Source organism: Anolis carolinensis, chromosome 4 (genome assembly GCF_035594765.1).
Source record: "Anolis carolinensis isolate JA03-04 chromosome 4, rAnoCar3.1.pri, whole genome shotgun sequence".
NCBI lineage: Eukaryota > Metazoa > Chordata > Lepidosauria > Squamata > Dactyloidae > Anolis > Anolis carolinensis.
The window spans coordinates 199,846,301-199,864,577 of record NC_085844.1 but is presented as its reverse complement, the minus strand read 5'-3'; the positions used below and the strand labels follow the sequence as shown (position 1 = coordinate 199,864,577).

The 18,277-nt window shown below is 39.5% G+C and overlaps 1 protein-coding gene across 6 annotated transcripts in view; it reads right to left on the bottom strand.

Moving 5' to 3' along the window:
• cdk18 (cyclin dependent kinase 18) overlaps positions 1-18,277 on the bottom strand; it is a 103,051-nt gene that overhangs the window by 10,904 nt on the left and 73,870 nt on the right. For 5 of the 6 annotated variants that reach the window (XM_008115635.3, XM_008115636.3, XM_008115638.3 and 2 more), the window contains 11 exons: positions 16,917-17,056; positions 12,371-12,496; positions 9,155-9,211; positions 8,113-8,227; positions 7,839-7,933; positions 7,143-7,205; positions 6,719-6,842; positions 5,762-5,882; positions 4,923-5,020; positions 3,746-3,851; positions 3,122-3,164 (listed from right to left, as the gene is read on the bottom strand). In XM_008115635.3, coding sequence (XP_008113842.1) covers positions 3,122-3,164; positions 3,746-3,851; positions 4,923-5,020; positions 5,762-5,882; positions 6,719-6,842; positions 7,143-7,205; positions 7,839-7,933; positions 8,113-8,227; positions 9,155-9,211; positions 12,371-12,496; positions 16,917-17,056 — 1,088 coding nt within the window. The remainder of the gene's footprint in view (positions 1-3,121; positions 3,165-3,745; positions 3,852-4,922; positions 5,021-5,761; positions 5,883-6,718; positions 6,843-7,142; positions 7,206-7,838; positions 7,934-8,112; positions 8,228-9,154; positions 9,212-12,370; positions 12,497-16,916; positions 17,057-18,277) is intronic. The other variant, XR_010005502.1, reaches the window with a different exon arrangement.

Genomic DNA, 18,277 nt, shown 5'->3' with positions numbered 1-18,277 from the left:
CTGGAATAGAAAATTAACACATTACAGTTCTTGCACCACATCAGAAAACATGAGGATTTTTCTGGACAGAACAGAGGGAAATTTGATCCTACAGAACTGACAGGAAAAAAAAAGAAACATCCTGAAAAACAGTCACACCAGGAACAGACCATTTACAATGGAGCTGGAATCTAGGCAATAATTTCTTGCATCTTATTGAGAATAATAGTGCTGAAGAGATGCCAAAAAGAGACCAGGAGCCAACCTAACTACCAACTACAGCAAAAAGAAAAGAAAGTGCCAATGGTAGCAAATGCATTGTTCAGTGGTATAGAGGGAACTGTGTGCCAACTGGACAAGATTGATTGTGAAGCATGCCATCTTTCTGGTGTGCGTACACAGAATGTCAAAGTTATTGAAGCTCACCAAGAACATAGAACATTATGACTTTCTTCTGATTTATGTAGGCATAAATGACACTGCAAAGAAATCTTTGAATTGATAACTTTGGATTATGAACCTCTGGGCAGGAAGGTAAAGAGTCTAGAGGCACAGGTGGTATTCTCACCAAATCTACCAGTGAAATGCAAAGGAACACACACAGACATGGAGCTATTGCAGATGAATAACTAGCTATGTAGATGGTGTTGACAGGAGAGGTTTTGTTTTTGGAATGATCATCTTCACTTCTTCCACAAAGTACTAACTTCAGATGAGCCACACTGCACAAAGATGAGGAAGTATGTCTTGCAAAAGATTGGTATATCTGGCCAAGAAGGCTTTGAACTTGGGAGACTGGATATGATAACTCATACATCTGTCCAAAATCAAGTTCTAAGTACAAGGATGGGAATTCTACATGATAAGCTGGAAACCACAGTAAAAAAAAAGACACCCAGGAAGGGTGGGATTTCATGATGGAGTTGCTAAAAGTCCAATCACAAACAATTAAATGGAAGAAGAAAAATGGGAAACACCTGAAAAAGCCAATGTGTTTACACAGTAAAGTTGAACAGAAAGTTGAAAACTGGGTCAAAATTAATAAAATGACATTCAGTAGTAAAAGGTAAAGGTAAAGGTTTCCCCTGACGTTAAGACCAGTCGTGAACGACTCTGGGGGTTGGTGCTCATCTCCATTTCTAAGCTGAAGAGCCGACGTTGTCCATAGACATCTCCAGGTCATGTGGCCGGCATGACTGCATGGAGCGCCATTACATTCAGTAGAGACAGATGCAAAATTCTACATTTAGGCTACAAAACCAAAGACACTGGTATAAGATGAGAAATAAGCTCTGAGCATCTAAATACTGCATCTAAATACTGTATTAAAGGCCTCAGAAGGAGGAGGTTCCACCACACTCCAAGGCAACATGTCTCAATGTGAAACAGCTCATACTGTCAGTACTTTGATTATGATTTCTGGAGAAACGAAAACCTTTCACAATTCTGACACATTTTGGATGGTCCTAACGAAATTTGTGTTTAATTGCGGAATCTTGTGTTTTCCTTCTCTCCCCCTCCCTTCCCAATGGACCAGTACATCTATCTTTATTATTGGATTTTCTTTCTGTTTGGTCTGGGACACAATTGTGGCTATGTAAGCATAAATAAATGTACTGGCAGCATCTCATAAGACCACCAAACTGTATTACTAAGAAGAGATGATTGGCAGTTAGTTCTGCAAATGTCTCTCTAGCCCTTATTAAAGTTAGCAGAGTTGCCTTTCAATGTATGTGTAGCTTTCAGCAAACAAAGTTAGGAAGCTCTGTTGGTTGATAGTGAAGTCAGGCTGAATATTTTAGGAGTAATTTAAACAGGTTAAAACAAGATACACTGTCTTCTATTACTTTAAAAGTTTATGAGGCCTGCAGTGATGATTATTTTTGATATCTCCAAGCTTCTGTTTATGAGTCTTGCCCTTCGCCCACCAACATCCTCTTTTCCAAATCCCTTCAATCCATAGGCACTGCAGTATTTTGTTATTACAAGACACTAATAACAAAAGACTAGAATGTTTCCCTTTGTCAGAGCTTTGGAAATTGTATTCTACAAGGTAATGTTTCCAACCTCTGGCCCTTTGCAACAGCAGCTTGCAGCTTTCCACTAGATCCCCAGAGTTTTATTCCCTATTAGATCTTAGGAACCAGTTTTGATCTTCTTCATAACTTGTATCATAAATGTGTCTCTCTTTTTTTTGAACATTTTAAAATCTCTGATAATCTATACCTAATTTTTTTAGCTTGTAGGATACTATAACTATAGTGATATCAATGTACTTAGGTCAATGGCTATTGGGGTTTCACAGAACCATACTGTGAGATTTCACACCTTTTGTAAAGATCATTTTGAAATCATTTCCTTTTGGCACAGAAGTCGTTGGGGGTAAACATTACTATCAGTGATGAGAAAATATGATTTTCTCAAAGTCACCCAGTGGGTTTCTATGTCTGAACAGAGATTTGACTCCTAGTCTCGGGGGTCGTAGTCCAATGCTCAAACCACTACATCAGATTGGCTCTTTAACATTTACCTCTGAACAATACATTAACGGCTATAAGTCATGATGACTATATATTCTCTTCAACACCACCAGCAGCATGTCTCTGAATAACAGATGCTTGAGAGGCTTATTGCATCCATGTTCTTCTCCTTATGGGTCTCTCAAGGTCATCTGGTTGGCCAATGTGGAAACAGTTTTCTGGGCCCTTTACACTACATAATAGTCCTATGATTTCACTTTGGCAACATTTAATGAAACCCAAATGTGGGTTTATAGTTTAATAAGAACTTTCTAGAAATGAAATCTATGTAGTCCTCTCTCGACTTTATACTAGATGTTGCCATAGCAGTTAAAGTGGAATCATAGCACTATAACTGGGTAATAAAACTGCATCAGCTTTTAATCCATTCCCATAGAGAGGACTTCTATTCTTGGGAAAAGAATCAGGCATCGAGACAGCTCTATAATAATATCAAAATCAGAAAAGCCATATAAGTGGTACTTAAAGGAGCACTTAGATGGAACCCTTTGGATACAAGTTCTTTGCAAACCTATTTCCAGTTGGCACCGGAATGGCTGGGCATCCAAGCCCATCCTCTTAAGTGGATAGGAAGCAACTAGGATTACTTATGTTGCACATACCAGGAGGAGACTTGACAACAGGTCGATCCCTTCTGTATCTAGTCTGCAAAAGAAGAAACGTGTTTTATGTATTTGGGAAATCCTGCAGGGAGCCTATATTATTAAGAACAGTGCAGTTGGACATCTTTGAATATTCTTGTGAAGGGAAAAAGTAGGGTTTAAATAAAAATAATGTAATAATAATCTCAGCCCTACTGAGTTCCCCCACCAGAATAAATATATGTTAATTATTTAGAAATTTTTTATCCGCAACTGAGTTCTAATCTTGGAACAGTGACAACACAAGGCATAAAATGTAGTGTTTGTCCTGGCAGAAGAAGATTCAGAGCACTACCACCACCTAGTGGTAGTCCCAGAAAGACTGATATTGTAGAAAGGTGTCAACTTTATTTTATTTCAGCCTTTTTAAGTAAAATGGTTGGATGGTCCATATTGGAAGTCTGTAAATGAGCTGATGGCTAATTTTCTATTCTGCTGATTAACACAGATACTAATATCACTACTATTAATTCCATCTGCCTGTTCTTGCACTGTAGAATTGAGGCTCACTTTCCCTCCTAGTTTTCTCCAACAGAAACCCATTATAAAGGAGATCTATTCTTCCTTGTAGGACTGTTATATTACCTTGGCACGTGATTTATCAATGGCTGGGCTCGATGATGTGTAAAATTATATGTCTTGAATTCCTCATTAGATGTAATGCCAGGCCAGGTTTCTTCTGTAGGGGTGCCTGAGGAAGAAAAGGAAGTGCTGGAGATATCAACAGAGTCTAAAAGATGTTTACTGCAAACATAGGCAATCCTGACATTTTGGGGGGGGGGGGGGGGAAATCAGAATCTTGAAAATCTCGGGACTCTGCTAGGAACACAAAGATAGGAATCCTCTGTCCATCAAGAACCACTATCATCGTATCCAATTAGAGTATGCTAAATTAATTCATGGGGTCATTGATTTATAATTCAGGAACTGATTCAAATGATCTATTCTAGCTGGGGTTTGTATTTGGATTCAGAACCAAGTTTCTGTTCCTGTTGCAGCAAAGGTAGGAAAATATCTATTTAAACTCCACCTTTACTGTAGAGAGATATTTGAAAGCATACTGGCTATAGGGCTATTTAAAAGACAGAGGAAGCAAAGCACTGGGGTATTAGAACACATAAAGTTGCTTTACAATATCATTTGGTTCATTTGGGAAAGTGATGTCTAGCCCAAACAGCAATTGCTCCTGAACTTCTCCAATCCAACCAAATCAGAGGACTTAAGTCAGAGATACCATGGACCAATTTATGGGTTGTTGTGGTAGACCAGCTTCATCATGCTCTGGTAATGAGGCTTTCCACTTGCTGCTCCTCTATATATCTATGTTAAGGAACCTGTGGCCATATTTATATTGTTAAACTCCTATTACTGTTCCTCTCACCTTTGCCATAAAACTTTACATCCTTGCTCTTACTATACTTTCCTTTACTCAACTCTTCATATTCTCACCAAATCACAACTTCCTTCCTTTCTGTGTCTTCTCACACACCAAAAATCCTTGCAGAATAAAGTTCATCTATTTAAGAACTCAAAGCTTGGGTACAGATTTAATTGCAGAAGTGCATACATTTAATGAAGTCACAATCTGAGCAGCCCTGATGCTGAGTTGTTTCTTGAGCAGTGCTCTATACAAACTGTTTTCTTACATGCAAAAGAGATCTACTAGTTTCCATATTTAGCATATGTAATGTGACCATCTCATGCATCTTTCATTTTATTTTTCTCAACCGACACCATGAAACAGAGAACGGGGAGAACTCACCCAATATCCTGAATATTAAATGTAATTCCTCTTTCACTGTAGATCCTGGAAACATGGGACGTCCTGTAACCATTTCATAGTGTATGCAACCCACACCCCTAAAAAGATAAGTATTTGTGAAGCACAATGGGGTTCAAAAACATGTGGAGTAATCAGGTCCTAGATGGCCCCTTATTACACTAACCCTTTCTCCTGTTGTTTCAGGTTCTGAAATGGCTACATTGACTTTTCACTGCCGGCCCACAAGAACTGAAGACAACACAAGAGATAAGAATGGCCTCCTGCCTTCATATTTTTCATACAGAATACGTCAGCAGAATGAAGAAGAGGGAGCCTCCAGGAAGACAGAGAAGCAAACCATGATACTTTCTTTAACCTTCTCTGTGTTTTATAGCAGAGGATGGGAACACATTACCTCCATCAGTCCATCCAACATGGCCAGCAACTTTTTCAGTGGCACATATTTCTCAACTCTGCTTTGCAGCATCTACTGCAATTTTACACCAGGACTAAATGCAAAATGCAGGAAAGGAGATTCCACCTAAACATTAGGAAAGACTTCCTGACCATAAGAGTTGGTCAACAGTGGAATTCACTGCTCCAGAGAGTAGTGGAGACACCTTCTTTGGGGGCTTTTAAACAGAGGCTGGATGGCCATCTGTCAGGGTGCTCTGATTGTGCATTTCCTGCCTGGCAGGGGGTTGGACTGCATGTCCTTTATGGTCTCTTTCAACTCTATGATTCTGTTATTCTACAGACTGGACTCTGAAAGCAAGTATGACTAGGAAAACCAGTGTGGTGAATCATTGTACCCATCCAAGCATAGGTGCTCAACTCACCACATGTCAATGGGAGTGGAGTACTCTGTAGATCCTAGAAGAACATCAGGAGGCCGATACCACAATGTGACCACTTCATTGGAATACGTTTTTGTAGGGACAGACTTGGCTCTGGCTAGACCTACAGGTAGAAGTGATCCCAGTGAGATCCAGATCTTCCAGTTTTATCACAGTTCTGACCAACACTACTTTACTCCATCAAGAGAATAATACATCTGGTCTAGCAAGAAAATAATACTGTCAGGAGAATAATACAATGCATTCTATATATACAAAATCAAACCTCAGAAAAATTAACTTTGTGACCAGTTGTTTGTATCAGACATAAAAGCAGGTCTGCACATCTTGGCTGGTGTAAAAAGGGCCAATATTTAAAAAACTTATGTGGGCCACTCCTCCTCCTAGCAAAGGGGCTGGGCTTTTCCTTGCTCCCCTTCCTTTGCCTGCCTTTGGAAACCCACAGGAAATAGACCATACGTTGTTCAGGCCTGCATAAAAGCATTACTTACTGGAATAATAGAAATGTTTCCTAAGTACTGGAGAGTAGAAATCTAATTTCACAAATTGTCACAAGCAATTGTATTTTCTTAACAATGCTAATATAGGGCAGGTGCACAAGAATACCTGTAGGACTAAAAAAAAAAAAGACTAACTGTAATATCTACATTTGGAACACAACTTGTATTAAACATTTTAAACTGGTTTTGTTAGATCTATGTTTTGAAAATTACCAGAAGTTGCCAATCAGCAGTAAATTAGCTGAAAATGGAGACACCTAATGGACCAGCTTTTTTGTGGGGAGAAGGGGAGCGCAATGATGGGAAACCCTCAATATATTTTGCTACAATTCCTTGATTTTGAAACAGGGAAGGAACTAAACACTTGCTGAACCCCTTTCATATTCTGAACCAAACCAAAATCACACTGGAGGTATGCTTGCTCCACTCCTTAACTTACCAAAGTCAGCGAGCTTCAGTTCTCCCTTTCCATTAATAAGCAGATTTTGTGGCTTCAGATCCCTATGTAGGATCTTAAGCTGGTGGCAATAGGACAACCCACGCAGTAGCTGAAACATGAAGATCTTGGACCACAGAGAAAGAAGAAGAGGGAGAAAGTAGTAAGATTAAAGTCAGAATAATTTAGAAAATACAGATACTTCTAAAATAGGGACAGGAATAATTTTGCTCCCATGTTGTTACTGGCCCAGGATTGTTGGCCACCCTGGCTATAGTTTGTGGGATCTGCATCCAGGAGCTTCTGAATAACCCTATGATTCCTACCTCATGCTCTAGAAGGGACACAGATATGCACAACAATTTTACATGGCAAAAGGCCAATGGAATGTATCAATCCCTGCCTTCACCCACACCCATTTGCTCACCTTCACATTATGCATGCTCATCAGATTTCCACAGTTATCCAGATACTGCTTCAGGTCACTGTCCTACAAACATAAGCAAGTCCTGAGAGACATAAGTTACCTTGCCAGCATAAAAAGCAAGTCAAATTATATTTCCCCACTTATGATGAATTGCTTTCTTCGGTTCTACAATACAATTTACTATAGAATTTACATTCATCAATTCTTTCCAAATGCGTTAAGGAGTGCACTGTTATGACTAAGCTCTTCCGAGAGACAGCTGAGTCTTCTACAAGATAATGTAGTTGCTGCAGAATTAAACTTCTGTCTTTTAACTAGGAGATCAATTGCAGAAAAGTAACACCTCCCTAGCAATCAAACTATATTTTACTACTGTTGAGAAAACATGATAGTCTCCAATCACTCCTAGTTTGCTATTAAGGTGAAATTGCCTGGCAGAAGACCATACCAAACAAAATGGAATTTACTTCTTAGTAAACATGAACCAAATTGTACATGCCACCTGGAGCTCAGGCAAGCAACTGCTGTGGGCCAACACAATTTTTGCAACATTTAAATATGTACTGCATAGATACTGTCAAACAGCAGTAATGAAAAATTTCAGATCTCAATTCAAAACTAACTTCAACTAATACATGAAGCATTTAACTGCTGGATCAACCAGTTTCTCTGTAAGAAGGAAGGCTGGAGACTCACCAGATATTCAAAGACCAGCGTGAGGGAGCATTTTGTGTGGATGATATCATGGAGGGTCACAATATTTGCATGCTTCAGATTCTTCAGTAAGGAAACTGTCAAAGCAATGAGATTAGAAGCATTAGTTGCCTGACTCTGAGGGTATATGTGCTATGAGCTGGAAAATTCAGGTCAGAAACCATGATTCAGGCAAAGTAGGAATAGGCAGGGAACTCCACAAACCATCCATACTTGGGGTGTATATGAAGAAATAAGCTAAATTCCTCTTGCTTACCCTCTCGGATAGCTGTGCAAGGGGCTCCTTCTTCATGTTCCAGCCGGATTTCTTTTAGAGCAACCAGGTTCTTGGTGAGCTTACTGCGCCCTTTAAAGACAGTGGCATAGGTGCCCTGTGAAGGAGGCAAGGCAAGTAAGCAGCTCACAAATACAGTACATCCCACCCACTAGGGCTATATTATACTATATAATGGGTCCTTGGTATCGCATTTGGATACCAAAATCCATGGATGCTCAAGTACTATTATATACAATGACATAGTAAAATAGTGTCTAATAACATGGCAAAATTGGGGATTACTTTTGGTTTTTTTAAAAAAAAACATTTTCAGGTCATGGATGGTTACATCCGTGGATACAGAATCCATGGTTATGGAGGGCTGGCTGTATAGGACAACATTCAGACATGGCATTTTTGTTGGATTTGTTGGTGGATTAAGCGTCTACACCAGTGGTTCTCAATCTCTGTCCCCCGAGATGTTTTGGCCTTCAACTCCCAGAAATCCTAACAGCTGGTAAACTGACTGGGATTTCTGAGAGTCGTAGGCCAAAACACCTGGGGTCCCACAGGTTGAGAACCCCTGACCTACACAATCATTTCTAAATTATGCCATTTCAAATGAAATCCACAGAACTTAAACGTATTTGAAATCTTTTTTAGGCTTGATAAAATATTTATTTTTAAGTTATTTATATTTAAGTTATTTATGTGGCAGACGCTGTGGAGAAATGGAGTCTCTATCATACTGGTGTTAACTGGTTTTGCGGAATAATTTGCATGAAATAATATAAAATCCTTTTTTAAAAGTCCACCTTAGGTCAGAGATGCATTTATGCAAGATGCACACCACCAGGACACTGAACAGTATTAAAATCCCTTGCAAATGTGGATAAATCTCAAGGCATTACTTAAATCCAAGTCATAATCCAAAGTGCTTTTTAAAAAATTTATAAACGTCTTGAAACAAACACTACTCTCCCAAAATATTAATATACACAATTTTAGGATACTAAGATGATAGAGTTCACATTATTCTTACCTCCCCCAGCTTCTCAAGCTTAACATAAGTCTCCATCTTCCCAAACCCGATGTCTGACTGTCAGGAAGAACAAAGAGGAATCAGTACAAATGATCCTACATTCTTTCTTAAGAAATCTACATTACAGTCCAATGTATGTCTATCTAAAAATAAGTCCCAGTAAATTCATTAGGTCTTGCTTCTAGAGAGGTGTGTATAAAACTGCAACTGTACTATGATCACATCATATAAATGGGCTCTTACTTCTAACACATGTAGTGAAAAACAAAAGCAACATGAACCTTTGAATTCACTGCTAAATATACTTTGAAGAAGAAAGAAATGCCACATTCATCAGGGAATCAAAGCATGTGTGTCCTTGAAGAACCTGTAGGATTTTTTTTCTTTCCATAGAGCTCAGATAAGGTCATTAACTAAAACAGATTTCTTCACTCAGAATGTGTTGTAGCAAAGAATACATTTGATTGTTTTTACTTCTAACAGCCCTCCATCTGTTTGTCATGCTGTTTACTTCAAACAGGAGTTTAATCTTCTGAAGCTCTTCCCTGTGCATCCATAACATCTTGGATCCTGGCTGACAGGTGACCCAGATGACCCAAAGATTAAGGTAACGAAGGTAATCCTCCACTTCCTCCAGTACTATGTAGCTGCACCTCTGAACAAATAGATATCTCTAGCCTTCAAAGAACTCTATTCCCATTTAATATCTCAGCGCTTAACCATCCATTTTTAAAATGTTCTTCCCTTAAAGTGCATTTTACTCTATAAGCACAGGCATCAAACACATATAGCACTTGCAAACATGAATGGATCACAGAATTAATCAGTTTATGGTGATAAGAGGCTTTCAAGGAGCAAGTATTAAGGTTGCTTAGGTCATATATTGTGTTATAAGCATATCAATTATTTAACGCTAGGTGGTGATAAAGAGACAAATGTCTTGAGAGAAAAACAACAGGATTTATTTCATTTTCAGGCCACCAGAGAATGATTCTGGTTGGCAGTCTCTGAAGGAGAAGAAAATTGGGACATGATTTTTCACTTGTGCGGAAGGCAGCAGACTGGCAAAGAAAGTATCAAAACAAGTATACCGGCTCTTCATACGCAATCAGTGATAATGTGGTTTCAATTGCTCTGAATTAGAATTTGGTAATGAATTGATTAATGCTTTTTAATTTTTGTATTGTAGACTGGTTTTGCTACTTTTTAAGATACAATGTAAGTCGCTTTGTGTTCAGTATGGGAGGAAAGCAAGCTACAAATGCAATAAAATAAAGGTACTGCATCTAAATCAGGGGTGGAAAGGATATTAAAAACATATTCAAACAATGATCAAAAACTAAGTTTCTTTAGCATCTGGAAACCCTGACAAGGAGACTCCAGGAATGATGAAAATCCTTGCAGTTTGGGACTTATTCTGCACAAAATTCACAGATATTTTTTTTCTTGCACAAAAAAACAACACTTTCTCTACAAGAAAGAGCATTCATATCTCTTTCGCAAAAGTGGTATTTTCTGTGTAAACACACACACACACACACACACACACACAATTGTGCAAAGAATATGTCCTGGTGCAAATAGCTTCCAAAAACAGCTCAGTTTTCAAGTTCTTTCTCACAGTGCGGAAAATTGCATAGTGTGCTCATTGCTTTCTTAGAGAATAAAATTATTGAAAAACTACATCCCCAATCTCCAGCAACAGAGAAGTGAAACATTAATTAAATTACATTTGGGCTCAAGATTTTAGATGTTTTCCCTCATCACAACTCATAGTATGATGGTGGAGGAAAGGATCTAAGCAAACTGCTACCCATAGTGTTCACTTTACAACTTCTACAGACAAGAGTTGCAGAAAGGTGAAAAACTAGGACCACCCCCTTGAAATCTGCTTTTGCTAAAGAAATATTATAATCAATGGAATGCACACTGTTTGAAGTGCGTTCTTATCATGCAATTTGACAATTCTCACGCTCTTTTACCTACAGGAAAGTCTTACTGTTTCAAAAGTATGTGCCTCTGACTAGGCTCACCTATCATAACTCTGAATTGCCTAAGATTACAATGAAATTTCACTTTCAATACATCAACATATTGTATGATCTCAACATAGAAAAAGCAAAGGTTTCCCCTTTCTAACAGCAGCTCAGACAGGAGTTGTGCCCAAGTCCCTTCAAGGACGCAGGCAAAGTTTATTGGTCTCTCAGCTCATAGAGACTGCTAAATTGAAACACACATTACAGTTTAGCAGCCTATAGGAATCACATATTTTCACTTGAATACAGGGTCAAACATACAAAGACTATACAAACATGTAACAGATTGAGAAGAGAGAGAAGATAATGGAATTGAATGTTTTGAAAAAAAAGCATAGCTGAATAGCGGGAACATTGTACAGGAAAGTAATTGTAATTGTGAAAAACCCTTTAAATGTATTAGATTTTTTGTGGAAATGTAACAAGGGGAGAGGGAAAAGCAAAGGGGGCTTGATGTGGCTGAACAAAGATAACGGTGCTACATTTTTGAGGTTAAAGAGAACATACATTTTTAATTTATGAGCTTATTAATATTTATTGGACAGTTGGTTCAACTGCATATATTTTATTCAAGATACAGAAAAAACTAGCACAGGTAAATGGAAAACTCTTAGCTATAATGTTTCTTTCTTTTTTCCATCAGCTCATGTTAGAAAAAAAATAACACGACTTTCTGAACATTACAGTTATCAAGTACATTCAAATTACTGAACAGGAGACACTTCCAGAGAAGTGTATCAGTGTAGGGTTTCTCTCCAGGTTTAGGTCACTTGGGAGCCCCCTGTAGCGCAGCGGATTAAACTGCTGAGCTGCTGAACTTGCTAACCGAAAGGTTTCCAGCTCGAATCTGTGGAGCGGAGTAAGCTCCCGGTATTAGCCCCAGCTTCTGCCAACCTAGCCGTTCGAAACCATGTAAATGTGAATAGGTAACGCTTCTGCGGGAAGGTAACAGCGTTCCATGGAGTCATGCTGGCCACATGACCTAGGAGGTGTCTACGGACAACACCAGCTCTTTGGCTTAGAAATGGAGATGAGCACCAACCCCCAGAGTTGGACACGACTAGACTTAATGTCAGGGGAAAACCTTTATCTTTACCTTAGGTCACTTGAACATGGCAATTCTCACACAATGATACAATGAGTTGTATTTTCTTGACTTCTGCCAAAGAATAGTACTCACAAGTGATGCCCGCCGAGACATTCTGCTTAGAGGCTTAGACATCTCTGGACTTTCCCTCTCTAGTTTCTGGAGGAACTCTGGGGGAAGGCGAATATCCACGGAGAGAGAGAGGCGCCTGCTGACATCCTGTGGAGAAGAGCAACATAGGATTAATTTTTAAGCATGATAGCCAGGTACAAAAGGCATCAGGTCTACTGTATCTAAACGAATTCCGCAATAACGGGAATAATTTTAGCATGAAATACACCATCTGGGATTTCCCCCTCTATCCAATTAATTAAAGGAGCACGGGTCCGGTCCCCTTTTGCATCTAAACAGCCTACTCTTACATCTCCAAAATGTTAGCTAGATACATTCAGTAGACACAGCCCAAATGACATTTTTTAAAATTTGGTTAGATGTCATTAATTTGCAACATTGTCATAATTGCATACACACAATGATATATTATTATTTACCTCTTACAACACATTCTATTGATTATTTTATCCTTTACAGTTCTATATATCTATTACTTACCGTATACCTATCCATTTTTCTCCTCCCTCTTCCTTCTCTCCTCCTTCCAGGACAGTTATGACTCTACTCATCTATATATATAAAAATGTAATGTGCGTTTTTCCCATGGAGTAAACAACAAAACCACTGAACCAAATCACACCAAATTTATCCACAAAAGGCATAGTAATCCAATCTATGTCTTTCAATCAAAAAAACCCTAGAAAACAGTCCAAATTATAGAGGATGAGGAAGAGCCTTTCTTCCCCTAATTGCAGTCAGAAAGGTAAACCCTGCTGCCTTAAGGCCCCACCCCCTTCGTGTCCTAGCAACTCCCTCAGCCAAAATGGCACCCAGGGGACAGGAAAAGTGCACTTAAGCCTCATCCATACTGCCTATAAAATACAGATTATCTGATTTGAACTGGATTATAAGGCAATGTAGACACAAGGCCCTTCCACACAGCTATATAACCCAGAATGCCAAGGCACATAATCCACAGTATCTGCTTTGAACTGGATTATCTTGAGTCCACACTGCCTTATAATTCAGTTCAATGTGGATTTTATAAAGTTGTGTAAAAGGGGCCTCATATAATCCAGTTCTTAGCAGATAATACAGGATTATAAATATAATATATAATAATTACTGTGGTATAGTAATACAGAACAAACGATGACAGTAAATAAAGAGCAACACTCAGAAAACAGGGACATTGGAAATTCCAGAAAGGAAACAATCAGGCCCAGCTAACACCTCCCAACAAAATATTCCCCCAGGAAGGAAGCAGCCAGGCTTTGAAGCTGCAAGGCCATTAAATGCTAATCAAGGTGACTAATTGAAGAATTCATACTTGCTATTCAAACTGGCCATCTAAGGATTCCACAAGGTAGAAAGCAGCCAGGCTTCCAAGCAGCAAGGCTATTCAGTGCTATTCAACCAAGATTTCCCCTAGGTAGAAGATCCCCAGTCTTTGAAGCCATGAGGCTACTCCGTCCCATTCAACCTGGCCTAGCAAGGATGCCCCATGTAGAAAGCAGCCAGGCTTTTAAGCTGCAAGATTATTCAGTGCAATTCAAGCTGGTCAAACAAGAATTCCCCTACAAAGGACGCAACCTGGCTTCAAAGCGGCTCTTTGATTGAGGGTGCTTCTCCAGCTCGCCAAACAAGGATTCCCCTAAGTATAACACAGCCAGGCATTGAAGTTGCAAGGTTATTCAGTGCAATAGAGGATTAAACTTGGTAGAAGGTGGCCAGGTTTTGAAGCAGGGATACTACTCTGTACTATTGAAGCTGATCAACCAAAGATTCCCCTAGGTAGCAAGCAGACAGTCTTTGAAGTAGTGAGGCTATTCATTGCAATTCTAGCAGCCCCCCCCCCAAAAAAAACCATTCCCCTAGAATGCAAGTACTCAGCCTTCCAAGCAGCAAGCCTATTCCTCTATATTCCAGCTCACCAAACAAGGATTCCCATAAGAAGAAAATGGCCAGGCTTTGAGGCTGCAAGGCTATTCACTGCTATTCCACCTGGCCAACAAAGCATTTCCCATAAGCCACAGCAATGCGTGGCCGGGCACAGCTAGTTGGTTTACATTATTTGTTCTATCACGAAGATTTTTTGGTCAATTCCTTCTATTTCCATTTCCCTTTCACTCAGCCCAAATGACATATGCATCCTTTTTTATCCTCTTAATTATGTTGGACTGTTGGAAAATTCTAGACTGAATTGTGGGATCTTTCTGAACAAAAGCAAAACATAATCAAAGGCAAATGAATAATTGTATTTCTTTCATCCAGGTCAAACGGAGTCTCCGGTGGCTCAGTGTGTGTTAAAGCGCTGAGCTGCTGAACTTGCAGACCGAAAGGTCCCAGGTTCAAACCCGGTGAGTGGAGTTAGCTCCTACTGTTATCTCCAGCTTCTGCCAACCTAGCAGTTCGAAAACATGCAAATGTGAGTAGTTCAAGAAGTACCGCTCCTGCGGGAAGGTAACGGCATTCCATGCAGTCATGCTGGCCACATGACCTTGGAGATGTCTACGGACAACGCTGGCTCTTCGGCTTAGAAATGGAGATGAGTACCAACCGCCAGAGTCGGACATGACTGGACTTAATGTCAGGGGAAACCTTTACCTTTACCAAATCCAAACAGAGGCAAATTTTCGTTCTGGCATATGCATTCAAGCATTTGGTATGGCCTAATTTCCCAATGGGTAGTGTTGGGGTACATCTTTGTCTGTGGGCAATGCATTTGGTCTTTCAATCTCCTAGTCCAAAAGTGTATAGAAAACAGTTAGTGTCTCTCACTATGTGAGAACATGACATTTCTAAAGACATCATGTTGTCTATAATTAGCCCACAAGTCTGAAAATAGAAAGGAAATGGCATTCCAAAACTAAGTCCACAATCTTAAAAGGTCACCCGCTTCTACTTTCACAAACCTGTCACTAGGGTAACTACAAGTTCCTTGTGGTCATATAATGAATATCCTTTAAACAGCCATTCATGTAATTATACCAAAACCACTTTTTATCAGAAGAAAAATCTCTTTAGTGAAGCATTCACATTTTGAAGAATTAAATATATCAGTCTAATCAAGGAGCACTAAAATATACAGTAGACATTTTTCCTAGATCTTTTCAAGGATTCAAGAAGGAGGAGGAGGAGGAGGAGACCCACAATAAGATACCACATTTATTTCTTTCCTGAGTTTAATTGAAATTAATGATTAAATGATTGTTAGTCAATCTTCATTCCTAAATTGCCTATGTAAGTTTATACTTCAAAGGGGGAAATCTTCCAGGTTACATAAACCAGATTAGACCAGGTGTAGAAAACCGCAGCTTCTATGTGGAGTTTCAGGGCTGGAAAAGCAGATGGAGGAGGCAAAAGAATGGTTTACCCAAGGCAGCGTTCTTGCACCGACCTTATTTAACATCTTCACGAACCATCAGCCACTACCACCACACACAAAGAGCTTTAGATATGCTGATGACCTTGGCCTTACAACACAAGCGAAAGATTTTGAAACAGTTGAAAACCAACTCACTAATGCTTTGAAAGATCTCTCCAGCTACTACAAAGAGAACCACCTGAAGCCTAACCCTGCCAAGACGCAAGTGTGCTTTCCACCTATGTAACCGGGAAGCCAACAGGAAACTGAAAGTTACTTGGGAAGGCCAAGAGCTCGAACACTGTTTCCATCCTAAATATCTTGGTGTCACCTTAGATCGAACACTAACATATAGGAAACACTGCATGAACACCAAGCACAAAGTAGCTGCACACAACAACATCCTGCGGAAACTGACTGGCAGTGCATGGGGTGCAGACCCACAAGTAATAAGAACATCAGCCCTGGTCTTGTCTTTCTCAACTGCTGAGTACGCCTGTCCTGTCTGGCAAAAATCTGCCCATGCGAAGCAGGTGGACATAGCACTAAACGAAACATGCAGAATAATCACAGGATGCCCTAAAACTGATTTCCCATTATGTATATAAAGTATGTAGAGAACAAAATGAATTTTGCATTCTGAGTTGTGACATATCTCTAAAACATCTCACTATGTACATATAAGCAGTCCCCGAGTTATAAACATTCAACATACAAGAAACTCATAGTTAAGAATGGGGCTGAGACAACAGAAAGTGAGAGAAGTCTACCCCTAGGAAGGGAAACTCATTCTTGAAAGAGTTATCATGGCGAAAATGTGTCTCCACTGAAGCTTTCTCACCAATCCTTGTTTCAAATCCAATGATCACAGGGACAGATAATTTTGAAATCTCCTGAAAAGGGGCACAGACAGCAAACACCACAGGGGTGTTAACCTTTCCTATGTCATCTAAAGCTAACTTAAGAACAAACCTACAGAAATTTTCTTGTTTATAACTTGGAAACTGCCTGTATACACAAATGTAGATCTTCCAACCTCTTCCCCTACAATCTGAAATCCAAAATGTTTCTGGTGTCACCTATTTCAAACAACAGATATTCAACTTGTACCATCCAATATTGAACAGACACCCCTTTCACTTTATAGCTGCACATTACCTCCATAGAAAACCGCCGTTGGTTGCCATTTCGGTACTGCACTTCCATTTGGGACTGGCCTTCCACAGGTGAAAAAGAGCTGGGCTGTGTCTTGATATCCTTGTTCAGATGACCCAGGTTCAGATGTCCTTGTGCCATATCTGATGAGAAAGGAACAACAGATTGCAAAAGTCCAGATGACTTTATAGACTGGCAGCATTTCAGATAATCAGGGGTTGTAGGCAAAGTTAACAAAAAACAATTTCATTATTGAATCCATAATCTGCAAAGCATATTTTATAGTCATAACCTGCAAATCAAAGCAGGTTATGTTCTATTCAAAACCTTCCAGGGCTGCAAACCAGAATTCATTCCCATGCAAAATGTTCTTGGATTTTAACTAGCCTCTTACCTTTGGCCTCCCATCATTAATCAGAGAAAAGAGCAGAAGCTCTGAGAGCCAGATGAGAAAACCCTGCAAGCCATTTTAGACCTCTGAGCTGTGTCTCCCTTGCCATGGAGTTCAATGAAGTACATTTCGCTGGACACAAAATCAAAATATACCCCTCTAACGTCAGTGCAGGATTCTGAATAAACATGCACAGAGACAGGCTATAACTTATTTAATTATTAATCTATGTTATCCCGAACACTTTAGACCACTAATATAAGTTTGGAGTAGTACTGTAAATAATTTAGTAAATTGGAGGAAAACTGGATATAGTTAAATCGAGAAGGTGGCATTTATTTGTTACTCACTAGCATGCACAGAGATGTTGAAACGGGTAGCTGTGTACCATTTGAATTACCTATTGTCATTTTCTTGGTTCCTAATGGCAATTCATAAAGGACAACCAAAGGACAGCATCTGTTGTCCAAAGCATGATGATATCATTTACTGATGCTACTGAGCCATAGAAAGATAAGTATATGCCATGCACAGCAAATAGAGGTATAGCATTTTATATAAAGGTACCTCTGGCCTGCATAGGGAGAACATTTTGAAGGGATATCATGTAGAACAGTGGTTCTCAACCTGGGGTCCCCAGATGTTTTTGGCCTTCAACTCCCAGAAATCCTAACAGCTGGTGAACTGGCTGGGATTTCGGGGAGTTGTAGGCTAAAAACATCTGGGACCCCAGATTGAGAACCACTGATGTAGAAGACGGAGCAAGCTAGTTTTCTGCTACTACCAGATACTAGGACAAGGACCAATGGATTCTAATTACATGAAAAAGAGAGTGTTGGAGTCTCCTTCTTCGGAAATCTTTAAACTGGGATTGGACTACAGGACTCTAATGCTCCCTTTCAGGTCTATGATTTCCTAATAAATTAAGACGGTACCTAGGTGATTCTTTCTGGCTCCAATGCTACTTATTTGA